The sequence below is a fragment of the Aspergillus nidulans genome, chromosome VIII (assembly GCF_000011425.1).
Source record: "Aspergillus nidulans FGSC A4 chromosome VIII".
Taxonomy (NCBI): domain Eukaryota; kingdom Fungi; phylum Ascomycota; class Eurotiomycetes; order Eurotiales; family Aspergillaceae; genus Aspergillus; species Aspergillus nidulans.
The window spans coordinates 4,325,435-4,337,951 of record NC_066264.1 but is presented as its reverse complement, the minus strand read 5'-3'; the positions used below and the strand labels follow the sequence as shown (position 1 = coordinate 4,337,951).

At 50.0% G+C, this 12,517-nt stretch overlaps 5 protein-coding genes across 5 annotated transcripts, besides 1 other annotated feature; 3 read left to right on the top strand and 2 right to left on the bottom strand.

Annotated features, from left to right (window-relative positions):
* Positions 1–12,517: part of a sequence feature (contig 1.5 561..450355(-1)) that runs on past both edges of the window.
* ANIA_11261 (uncharacterized protein) lies at positions 9–313 on the top strand (the record flags this gene model as incomplete). The annotated part of the gene is made up of 2 exons (XM_050611037.1): positions 9–92; positions 173–313. 2 exons carry the CDS (start codon positions 9–11, stop codon positions 311–313), a joined length of 225 nt encoding a protein of 74 aa, XP_050469308.1.
* ANIA_00168 (uncharacterized protein) lies at positions 2,268–4,553 on the top strand (the record flags this gene model as incomplete). The annotated part of the gene is made up of 1 exon (XM_652680.1): positions 2,268–4,553. The coding sequence occupies one exon, from the start codon at positions 2,268–2,270 to the stop codon at positions 4,551–4,553; it is 2,286 nt and encodes a 761-aa protein (XP_657772.1).
* On the bottom strand, positions 4,776–5,289 carry ANIA_00169 (uncharacterized protein; the record flags this gene model as incomplete). The annotated part of the gene is made up of 1 exon (XM_050611036.1): positions 4,776–5,289. One exon carries the CDS (start codon positions 5,287–5,289, stop codon positions 4,951–4,953), a length of 339 nt encoding a protein of 112 aa, XP_050469307.1. The 3' UTR covers positions 4,776–4,950.
* On the top strand, positions 5,294–6,775 carry ANIA_00170 (thioredoxin trxA). The gene is made up of 3 exons (XM_652682.2): positions 5,294–5,375; positions 5,611–5,820; positions 5,893–6,775. The coding sequence occupies exons 1-3, from the start codon at positions 5,314–5,316 to the stop codon at positions 6,188–6,190; spliced, it is 570 nt and encodes a 189-aa protein (XP_657774.2). The 5' UTR covers positions 5,294–5,313; the 3' UTR covers positions 6,191–6,775.
* Positions 8,180–9,539, bottom strand: ANIA_00171 (uncharacterized protein; the record flags this gene model as incomplete). The annotated part of the gene is made up of 4 exons (XM_652683.1): positions 8,180–8,621; positions 8,695–8,952; positions 9,018–9,325; positions 9,390–9,539. 4 exons carry the CDS (start codon positions 9,537–9,539, stop codon positions 8,180–8,182), a joined length of 1,158 nt encoding a protein of 385 aa, XP_657775.1.

Below are 12,517 nucleotides of genomic sequence, written 5' to 3'. Positions count from 1 at the left end.
TAAGCGAAATGAAGCTCAGCGCGCTTTGCGCATGTCCATACATTCAGACTAGAGAAGTAGATCATGCAAACAAACTGCATCCATGGGAGAAGGTAAGCAGGCATACAATAAGTGAGCGTTGCTGCAATATGTGGCGTAGTGCTTGTGCTTGATGTACTACTACGCCTAATAGTATACCAGTCACAGAGCACTAAGTAGTAATCCGCCAGCGCAGTATAGACGTGGTGCCCTACAACCGCCACCACTTCCAGGGCATCTGCAAGCTCACATCCATTTTGGAGAGATGGAAAACCCCTTCGTATCATATGAGTGAGCCAGATATGACAAGTACTGTCCTGCTCTGTACTCCGGTACTTTATCCCCCCATCCATTATTGGTCTCAGACAGGCCATGGTCCCCCTTGATGCAGACCCCTTGAAAACCCAGACATCCCCACAATTAACCAAAACATGCACGATTAGATGACCGTTATTATGGTTTTGCGGAGCACTCATCTTGATCAATAGAGATATTATCGTCGTATCGTGGGGTGCCTCGATCAGAAGCACCCCATTCGACCCTTGAGGGTTTGGTAATATATGCAGGGCAAAGAGCAGGATCAAAAATTCTGTTCAACAGCAGTATCCTTTCCGCAATCTATAGCTATTCTTAGAGACAGCATTTGAATACCGTCTGGATGGACCGGCGGACAATTGAACTTCCCCGTATGCTGTGCGAGCTTATGCAGTGCATGCTACCTATCTCATGCTCTAGGTGGTCAGCAGTCACAGATGTTTTCCTTTTCCTTCGTTCAAAGCCCTGCAAATGCAGTCTTGCGCTGCTCAATCAACTCAAGAATCCTACAAGGTCTTGTTCTATAACCTGCTTTGACACCTATCGCGAGGATAAAGAAGGGCTAGGCGTGACTATATGTGACCATGTGATACCAGTGCAGGGACATACATAATTCCGAAGGGTTGTCGAATGAGCGAACTCAGTGCGGTGACCCCAGCAGTCAAACTGCGGACAATAAGGCTTGCCTCTGTGAATAGTAATTACAGTCGATGCGATGCTAGCGCAGACGTGACCTGGTGGTATCTCTCCTTTAAGGCTTTTTTGGCCAATTTTTTCTTTTTGGGTATAGATGGGCATTTCTTAAGTGCTTTCTAAGAATGGAGCAGACAAGGTGGAGTACCCCCGGCAGAATTATCCATACAAGTGGACTGCCCCTAAAGCAGGTACAGAAGAACGGTTTCAATTGGGCCGCGATTCTCCATCGAGCCCGCCGTGAAGAAATTGCAAGATCGACAAGGTCATCCAGACTTTCGAAAAGACGAGATTCGACTGATCGTTCGGTACTTCAGATCTGGTGCCTTGCTGGCTCTCTGGTTCAGAGGATCTGTAGACTACTGTTTTATAGAGTATTGTAGAGTCTGAGACATGCTGGGGCAACCTTGACCTAGTAAGACAACGCGCGAGACGGCGAGGGGGATTTAAGACATCGGGTGGATGCAGGTCTCTTGAGCATTCTGGCCAGACCAGTAATTAAACCCTCTCCGCCCGGCCCGCTGTCAACGGTGTAACTCGTCCCAGAGACTACTGAGAGACCGAGAGACCGCTCTTCGACTCCTCTTGGCCGCTGTAAGTTAGGCTAATAACAAATAATACGCCCAAATAATCAGAAATTCCCTCCCGCATCCCTCGTACATCGTCACTGGATCTCCTTTGGGCTCCTTTCCTTTTCTTTTACTTACTCCCTTCTTTTTCTCCCTATTCTCGTTCCCTCTTTTGTCCCCTTCAAAGCTTTATCGTTTACTTGCTACACTGTTTGTTTGGTTGTGCTGTAGTCGCGGGAACCTCACCTTGCCCAGTCGCCACTCTCTGCCACTGACGTACGAGTCATACCTCGATCGACCGTTTGGCTTTGTACGACGACCAGCTGCCATTAACTGGGCTGACCCCGATACTTCTCTCCGTCAACGTACACCTTGATATCATTCTTTCTCAGCCTCAGCCCCTTGCTCCGCCTCTATAGTCCCGGCTTCTTCCTCGACTGTGCATGTCCCGGTCTATTTCCTGGTCTGATAATAGATCCCAAGCTTACCACTGTGCTTATTTCTCCTCAACGCTTACCCTCGGCTGTTCGCCTTCGAGCATCATTCGTCATTTGATCGCGTGTCTTACCTTCCTGCGATGAATCCAATTTCCGCGCCGTCGAGTCTTCTTAACCGGCAATAGGGGGCCACCCGTGTTTGACTCGTCGGCCGGCCGAACCGAAACCAGACACCATGGCGATATGGCCGTTTGGTCGCAAGGGCAAGCGGCACACCATCCAGGCGGATGCAGATGTTCGGGCTGGCGGGGATGTCGCTACGTCACAAGGCCCTCGTCACAGCTTCGACGAGAGGACCCTCGGCAGGAAACCGTCTCTTAAGCAATCGAAGCGTCTCACAAACCGCTACTCCCAGCCTGTCGATGATTTCCCAAGCGATCTGCATCCGTCTGTTCAATATTCTTTGTCCGGCTTCCGGAGTGAACAAAGCCGACAGGACAGGACGCATACCTTTCACCCTTCATCGACTACGAAATTAGAACAACAGTCGCTCCCTCGAAATCCGTCCCTCCGCAACCCAGTTCGCAACAGCGAGAATCGTGCGACATTGAAAAAGAGGTTGAGCAAGCGGAAGGCATACGAAATCGCTAGGGAGCGAGAGGTTCGAATGATGGCGTCGATGCCAATTGAAATTCCTCGTCGCATCGCTAGCCCCTTTCCGGGGGATCCCGTGTACATTGACGACCGGCGAGCCGTTAGTGCCCAAAGCCGGCGTCTGGACAGGCATCGCTCAGATATAAGCCTGTCTATTCAAGAGTCGGCTGCCTCCTCGGTGACTGACTTCTCTGACACCCTTACATTCAAAGTTAATGGCTTCTCTGCCTGGACTCCTCGTCCCGTCATACGCTATGTGGAAGCTCCTCGAATGCCGTGCTCCAGAAGCCAGAAATCTCCCGAGCCAGCTGATCGAAGAGCCAAGTCGCCTGCCCTTGAGGTCTCCGATGAAGACCTGCGCTCCAAAAAACGGATTGATGAGCTGGCCAACGACCTTGACGCTGCTGCTTTGAGGGAGCTAATGGAGAGAGATCGGCGACGGAGGGAAAGGAAAGCGCTTGAAGATCAAGAGAAGCTTGTCCGCAAACTGCAACGAAATGTTAAGAAAGTACCTAAAACGCAGGAATCGCCTGCTCCTCAGGCCCCGGAAACGGCCGAAAACGAGCGCGGACGAGCTATCCAAAATATTCAATCCGAGTCTCAGCCTACAGCCCAAGAGACAGAAAAATTCTTATCCGGCGAAAATGGAGGTTCGTGGCTGCGAGAGCCTTCTAGAGACCCTGAGCGGGACGGCCGTGAGACACCAGAAAGTGTGCATGTCATTGGCAATATCGATGACAGGTCGATTCGTGATCAGAAAGCCGCCCAACGCCTTAGCTTTGGCCCCTCTCAAGACATGACCATGTCGCGCAGCACTCTCTCAGCTTCTCTCTCACCGTCTAGACAAGGAGTACATAGTCCGAATTCGTCACAACTCTATGGCATGACACGGGACTCCGTGTCTGATATCTCTAGGAATGTTGGTTCTGAACGGCGATCATCCGACCACAGTGGATATGGTAACACGATCACATCCATCTTCCGCCGCGGCAGCTCTCGCCTCAAGCGCAGCTACCGTGAACGCTTCCCGACCCGAAGCCCACCGCCCGAGAACAACGTCTCTCACGAATCATTCTTCAAGGTTCATACGCAGGCCTCGCCGCCAGCTCCCTACGCTGGTCCGAAAGTCCTGCTTGGATCAAGTTCATTTAAGCGATCTCAATCTAAGTTTACCGAACATTTCGGTGACGAACCCCTTTCGCCACCTGATTCACGCCTTCAGTCTCCAGAGATACCTGAAGACGAACCACAGGGAGAAGACCAGGTTCCTGACCTGCATTCTGAGTCCTACTACCCCATTCCTGGCTCGGTAGCCGATACCCAAAGTCGACACCAATCCTGGGTCGGGGATAACGTCGATGATCCGGATAATCTCCCCCTTTCTCAGTCCCTGGCATCTGTTGATTCGGAAGGGTCCTGGATGTCTGGTCAATTCCTGCGTCGTATCTCGCAAAGACACGCCAACTCGGCTCGGCAAAGCCTGAACTCCTCTCGGTATAGACCGGAAGAGAGCCTTGAGAAGGCACGGGAAGAGGACAACCCTGGTGACAGTACGTTTGTTGCCTTTGGGGCCTATCCGGGTGAAACAGCTGCAGCCTGCAGCACTACTGATGATCAGGGCAAGGACTTAGTCGGTCACTTTCAGCCTGGACAAGCGGGCGAAACCTGGCACGAAGATGTAGCGAGACGGCCAGTACTTGTAAACCCCACGTTGCGGCCCAAGTCAATCGAGGGACTCCTCAACAACGTCCAAACTCTATCCACAATTTCAGCGGAGGATGAATTCAGTCCGATTGAAGAACACTCTGCCGAGGTATTCCCAACCGATGCTGACACCGCCATTCATACCCAGGCGCGCAATGGATGATGATGCGCCGGGCAGCCACTCACGCAATCTCGCCAACCGTACTTTTCTTTCTTCAGATTGAAATATTTTAACACCCCTTTTGGAGTATACACTCCTAGCCGCTCCTTACCATTTCCTATGTCGGAGGTCTTTCCTTTGTCCTTCTCTTTTCTGAGTTGCCGGAACTGCGTACCTATTCAAGCACGAATAGGGGCTATGTTCACGGTTTTTTTTTTTTTTTTTCCTTCAAGTGGAAGCGTACCTAGGTTCTGGTAGCGCTGGCTACTTTGTTTTGAAATGTGTTTCTATCAGTTTGTTGATACCCCCGTCGGCGAGATTTTGAAGAGTTGTGTCACCCCTGGTTCTGGCCTGGTTTTAAGGACTTTTGATAGACCTACAGCTTCGTGCTGCCTTCTTGTCATGATATTTCATGCAAGTCACTGTAATTGAATTGATCTATTACAAGGATAGTGGTTGCTACTAAGCATACACCACTTACCGTCTCGTACACAATTTGCATTGCATCAGCAACTGAAGTTTCTGCCTGATTAGGCAGAAAGATCGCTGTATTCCAGACCATACCGATTGATAAGCTCAGAATCACGTCATCGGTTGCCGCTTTAAGGCCCGGTGGGAGAATTGGTTTGGTAAGCTCCAGCCTTCCGATGCCGCAGCCGAACCCAACGCAACCGTACGCCTTCTCACGGTTTCGTGCACCAGCTCTATCATCAGCTAACCAATTGCCTGACTTCTGCATTGTATAATATATAACTCATCAAATATGTCTTCCCTGGGATTGACAAATCAGGCTTCCACTGTCCTGCGCGCTCTACGCCCGCGTTGGTAAGCATGCCATGCCACCACCCCCATTCAAAGCACCTAGAACCCTCTACTGCATTCACCGTCTTTGAAGCCTTTTCTTTCCGCAACAGCGGACATTAGTCATCCGAGACGGCCGCGCCAACGTCACTCGGGGAATTATTTCGCCAACCCGATATAAACCGAATCTGCCTGCTCTGCCCCTCTCTGCAAACCCCTCATTCCAAGCTAACCATTTCGTCTTCCATACATAACATAGTCTTCGTCCGTCAGCCGTCTCGGTCTCCTCTGCCAGATCTCTCACTACTCGAGCATCTACCCTCACTTTCACTGTCTCGCGCCCACGCATCTCCGTGCCCAAAAACTACAACAGCTTCGCTAAACGCGCCTTTTCATCATCCCCTACCGTCTTCTTTCACCCCTCAGCCGCAAAAATGGGTGCCTCTGAACACGTCCCCCCCATTACCTCGTAGGTCTCTCATTGAAAAAACCCCATTTGCCACATCAAATCAACGATAACTAACGTCATTGTGACTCACAGTAAGGCCGAATTCCAGGAGAAGGTCCTGAACGCCAAGGGCTTCGTCGTCGTCGACTGCTTCGCGACATGGTGCGGTCCCTGCAAGGCCATTGCGCCCACCGTTGAGAAATTCGCCCAGACCTACACCGACGCTTCATTCTACCAGATTGATGTTGACGAGCTCTCCGAGGTTGCCGCTGAGCTCGGTATTCGCGCCATGCCTACTTTCCTTCTGTTCAAGGATGGCCAGAAGGTTAGCGATGTGGTTGGTGCCAACCCCGGTGCGCTCGAGGCCGGTATCAAGGCTCTGCTTGCTTAGATCATTGTCTAGCGGTCAGAACGGGATTGTCCCCTAATTCTTGAGATATGCAAATGTTCGATTATTTTTTGCTATATGCAGACTCTGGTCTGTATGAAACGTTACTCATCCCTGACGTATCTTGTTTGTGAAGTATGTTTGTATATTTCGTGGCACTCTCGAATGAACGAAGGATCCACTCGGCTTCTCCCGCAGTGTATAGCTTCGTAGTCATGCTCTGCGGCATAGAAAGCCGAGCATTGCGGAAATATCAGACGATCTATGCACTTATATAAGACTCGGAGCATTTATGCGCTAGACACTGGGAGGGAACGCCCTATTGACGACGACCCATGGTAGAGGTTTCCGCTACCATAAACATAGGGAGTATCTCGACGACTTGCGCTCTATAACATAGACTGGAAGGTACCCCGTACATAAGCTTCATTACTGAACTAAAGTCTTCGCTTGAGCCCCCCATATGACATGTACGTATAACCAAGAAATCATATCAGCATAGTTGTAAAGCGATGCTACTATAATAGAACATATACGCCAATATCAGCGCAAATCGATTGCTCATGTAAGCTCATATGGAGCTTCCGATATATGAGGTATCCTGCGTATCTATGTGCAGGCCTCCGCCTGCAAAGTAGAATAACACCATAAGTATAATCTACCGTAGCTAGGGAAAAAACCCTCACAGTAAGCCTCCATCCTCCGTTCTCCGCCGATGTTCAGGCCACCGGCCATATTGACGACTTCCTTCCGGAGACCTAGGCTACCTACTTCCTCATGTTGGCGTGATACCATGAACAACCCATAAGCAGAAAAACAATCCCATAGTAGACGGATCACCGAACGGACTCTCCCTATCTGGCTTCTCTATACGAGAGAAGTCAGGATACGTGTGATGTAGTGCTTCTATTTTGGCTCCTTACCCAAAACCATATAGATATGTAATATATCTTCGTAGTTCAAATTGGTACTATATTTTCTGTCCAAGAGTCCTGCCAGTAATTATTGAGTATATGCACCTCCTCACTGCAATGGTACTCCCAGATAACAGCTGTTAATGTCTCCTCTTCCCAACCAGCTCAAAGCCCATTAAGTTTGAGCTGGCGTACCAGACAGTTTTGTTTTTCTTGATTGTTGCGGTGTAATTGTGGCGGAGATCAACTGTAGGAAAGTATTCATACTATAATGGATATATAAAGGATATATAGATTTGTACGGAGTAGGAAAGGACGATGATATGCGCGGGTGCATTAATAGTTAATAATTAAAAATTGTGCCCATCATTCATTTATGCTATGCGTTTCTATTTAAATGAACGTCGATCCCCATCTTTGGTCCCGCCTTTTTCTAACAGGCTGGTAGGCTACAAAATAAATATAGCCGTAAGGAGACTCTAGTACTCCGCCTAACTCCGTAAACTACCAGCGGACTGTATAAAGAATACCTACCTCAGTCCTGAGTGACCCAGTCGCATCGTCCCGATCCCGTCTGGTGGGTATCACAATCACCTATAAGCTGTTCTCCTTTTCTTCTTGTTATCCGACACCCAGTTCTGATAATCGATCGCATTTGCCACGACCAGATTCAGGGGCTATCTAACCACCAAACAACAGTGCTGTTAGCGTGCGAGTCTGCCGTGTCTGTGACTGCAACCCTAACCGGCGATTTTTTCCTTTCTGGTTAGGGCTGAGCCGTTAATTTATTATGGCCTATTACGGAATACGGATACTTTATCCCAGGCTTCTGGGCGTTACTTAAATGCTCCTTGGCCGCTATGGCCGCAGATCTTATCACTCTTAATCTTTGTTAATCTCGCTTAGAGGCTCCACCTGGTCTAGGCAGGGAACAGCGCGTCAGCTCTGATAGATTGAGCACGATTGGTTGGAAGATATTTGAATGGAAATATGAAATATTAGAGATAGTAGTAAATTGGAGAATGCACTATGAATCTATGACCAGAAATCCCCCCGAACCAAAAAGAAAAAGCCCTCGCTAGGCATCGTAGGTAACATTAACCTGCCGACTGACCATAATATCATTATGACCCCGGGCCGCCGCACCATGAATTATCATCTTCTGGCTGTCATCGTCGCTTAGTTGACTATCTTGCCTGCCTCGGCCGGGAGCGCCATGCACTTCAGTAACAGTAGATAGGTATGCATTTCCGGGATCGCTCTTGCCGCCGTGCTGAGAGAGCTCGTAGTTGGAAGGGAATCGTGACCGACTGCGGCTGCTGGTATAGCCTGTTCGGCGGAAGGTGCGGTCGAAGAATTGGTGGAAGAGGGGGCGGAGGGTTGCGATGTTGCCGACGATCATGCCGATGGCGTTTTCGGCGAAACCCCAGATGACGACGTCAGCAATGGCGAACAGGTAGTTGTCCTGGTTGGTTAGGTTGACCGTGTACTTGAGACGGACGCATGCGGAGAGGGAAGCACTGAAGGGGAGCAACAGTCAGTATTGCACGGAATAGGTAATGGTTCTTATAAAGAACGGAGTGAGCTACTCACAAGACACCGAGACTCATCAGGCCGATGACGGCCATCTTACTGCGCTTATCAAGCTGGACGTTCCATAGTAGGGGGATCGGCCTGGCTGGAGTTAGTCGACAGTTCTGCAATTCAGGGATTGTGTTTGGCACAAACATGATGGCAGTCACCCAGTCTGTGACAATGTTCACGGCCGTACAGGCGTAGTAGGCGTCGGCGAGAACATGAGCAGGTTGGCAGTGTCCCCCGTTCTCAAGCAGACTCGTGTCCCAGGCGGCCCTGCAATACTCATTAGCTTCGTCCACCTTTCTCCTTAACTGTGGATTTGACGGGCTGCAACGTACTCAACCGGAATACAGTTGGTGAGAATGAAGATCAACGCAATGATGTTCATGGTGGAGAAGAGGGCGATAACAACGTATTGTATATAGACATATTTCTTCCGCCCTTCAGCTACTCGGATCAACATCCAGCTGATGCTGAGCTTGATGGGGATGATGGCGGCACAATAGCCGACTTCGAATATAAGAAAGAACTTTTGTCCTTCGGCCTGGTATTTCTCATTTCCGGGCTCCGAGAGTCGTGATGCATGAACGCCAATGCCATTGAAAGCGCCTCCAACGCAGCCTGCTACAAGAACACAGAACGGAACCTTCTTTCGTCAGTGATCTGAACCCACTGACAAGGAAAAGTGACAGTGACACAATCTAACATACCAAAGCCGCTGTCATGATCCAGTCTTCTGTGGACCACGATCTCCTCGTGATACGACAATACGCACGCAGGCCGTAGGTAACGAAGGCGAGGACGGTCAACATGATGACGCTGCCCGCCACATTGGGCGAATTGTCGCCGGTGATGGCCATGCTTGCGCTGACCAGAGGTCGATCAAAGACGTTTCACGTTCGACTTCGAAACTTGGGGGGCCGAAAGCCGGGGACAGTGGGAACGGTTCTGTTTAAAGGCCTTTGTCACTGTGCCCACTGTCAGGTCCTCTCTCCTTAACTGAAATCGTCCTGCCGTCCGCTAGTCATGAGGGTGGTGCCGTCCATTCGGAGATGAGCGCTAGTAGTCCCACTGCAACTATTCCCTGTGGACCTTATTCACCCGCTTAAGCGTGCAGAACTGCGGCGTCGTCGTAGCAAGACCAGGATAAGTCGGCGTAGTGCCTGAAACCAGACTGATCCAAGCGCCACTCGCTAAGCTGGCCTGTCATTTGGCAAATGACTCGCAAATCTGCGCTACGGCGATGCTAATGGTTAAGCTAACAGGGTTCTAGGTCCGCTGAAAGAATAGAGCTTAACGGAAAGAAGAAATGATTATCCACGATCAACGAGAGCAGCGTATTCCGCGTTTCGACTCTTCCAAGACCTGTCTATATTTCAATCTAACTGTTTCCCTAGCAATACACAGTCGACGGGACAAATCTCGGTAAGACGTTGGTTCCGTGGTCCAAATGTCGGTGTCTGCCTAGGGAAAGCAGACGTAAGCAGTGGGATTGCGGAGTGCAACTGCAGGAAAATTCCTTCTCATTCTTCACTTTGACCGCCACGCCTGGTCCCTGAACGGTGGGGTATGCTTCTTCAGGCTTGAGTTTCTGGAGGCTGAAGAAAATTTGGTTGCAGCGCGTCTTGGCGGGAATTGGTTATGGAACCTTTTAGCGCGCCACTTTACCAACAGTTCTGATCAGACTCATTTCTCCTGCCAACTGATGTGGGGGAGTGGGTTAGAGCGCTTTGCAAGTTTCCAGTACAGTCCGATGATCTCAGAATCATATCAGGTTTGATTCCGTCAGTACGCGCTGCTCGTTGGGGACCAGGATCCTTTATTCAAGCGTCGTTGATACGCTGAAGTATCTCCAAGTATCTGATTGGCTGCAGCAAAGTATCCGATCTGCCGGGACCTCGCCAGGTACATGTGAAGGGCTCGTGGTACGTGCAGTAATAGCCTGAATTGCTTTTCAATTCGTATTCTTGATCGATTCTCAAGAGAGTCGAGACTCGTGTAGACTGTAAAGGGTCCAGTAAAATGGCTAACCACTCAGGCAGGTTTCTGATAGGGAATAGAAACAAACTGTCCATGGTCTTTCGGCATGTCACCCTCTGCCTATTACTGGTCGAACTCGAACATATGGAAATGTCTGAACCGCGGTACAGTCACCGTCCCAACTCCAAACCTGAAACCGTTTAGCGACCTCTCAGCCTGGCACTCGAGTATATGATTGGCGTAGCTGCTGAAATAGAGCAGATCACTGAATAGTTCAGAAAGTGCCAAGACACGCGGAGAATATTATCGAGCGGGAGGCGGGAAATGTTCTATGTGTGGGCGGACGTCGCGTCGGTTGCCCAATATGGCATTTCAAAGTGTCGGACATGTTCCGGTAACCGGCACTATTACTGTATATTCGCGGTTGGACAGAACGGGTCGATGCAAGACTTCACCTAGTGAGAGCAAATTAATCAGGCTCGCGGATGGCAAAATGCAGGAAGAGCGTGCGCTGTAGGATTACACCACACTTAACAATATTCACATCTGCACGGACTATCCGAGAATACCAATAGAAGCCCCGCTCGAAACGGATCTCATTGTCGGAAGTAGAGAAAAGTGGCTAGCAGTCCATTGCGCAGAGAACGATGGGCTCAAGTAGCTTAGTCTGATTGGGACTAGTCAGGTACATCACTCAAGATAGTCTTCATGCACCACGGACAGCGGATCTTCCGCGGGTATTGCCAAGTCTGTATCTTATGACTAGCACGCGGACACAGGACAGCAGTGTTCAAGGCGTGCAATGCATCGCTGGCTGGCCGGGAACGGGGAAATTTCAACAGATTCCATCAGAAACAACCCGACACTCTCAGGCTGCGGAGCATTATTCAAGTGAGCGAGGGGTAGCGTTAAGAGCTTTCTGTAGTAGGGGTACATCTGCAGGGTCGCCCGACAGGAACAATCCGCCCTAGGATATCCTCCCCGCTTGAACCCCTCCACGGTGGTACGTTCTAGAATGCCAACCCCGTATGTAATTCTGGATGTCGACTGATAATCACTCCGTTGGTCCGAGTGATGAAGATCCTCGACTTGGCGTTGGTCTGATTAGAGTATAGGATTGCCGCCAGAGTCTTGAGTGTACAGCAAAGGGAGCAGAACACGAAAACCGAATATATGTATTGGATTCAGCAGCTGTTGGAGAGGAAACTTCCTTTCAACGATTTGCACATCCTCGGCATCTAGCCCTTCGGTTTGACATGCTAGTAAATTACAGTAGGCTGCTTCATGCAAGCAAATGGCACAATCGCGAGTGTAACGGCAGCTTCCGCGAAGAGCCCAAGAATAGCGCATCCGTGCCTTCCTGCCCATGCCTTGCGCATGTCGATATTCATTCAGCCAGAAAGGAAAGGTTGCGGTTGTATCTGCACCTACAAGCTGGAGTAATATTAGCAGACTTCGACTTAGGTAATAGGCTAGTACGGAGTAGCAGGGAAGCTCCAGCAGTGCTTTACGCTGGCGGCATTGATTTATCGCAGCCTCGCAATGTAACAGGGGCTTCGCCCTAAACGGTGGCATATTTCCAGGACGAGCAAAGACAATATTAGAGGAAGAGCCCCGCTCTCATAAGCTGGTTTGATACGCGGAAAGTCTTGGCTGCATTCATAAGCAGAACCTGGTGTAAGCCCAAAGCTCTGTGAACTGCCGACGTATCGATTCATGGTTGAGGTACCGTGGGATCGACGGGAGCAATATTATAGGCCATACGCAGCTCGTCCCTTCTGTCCGACAGCAAATGAGTAAAGTGCCCTTATATTAGAATTTCGCGAGCCGACAGGTTCTGAACGGTGATGTGTATCAC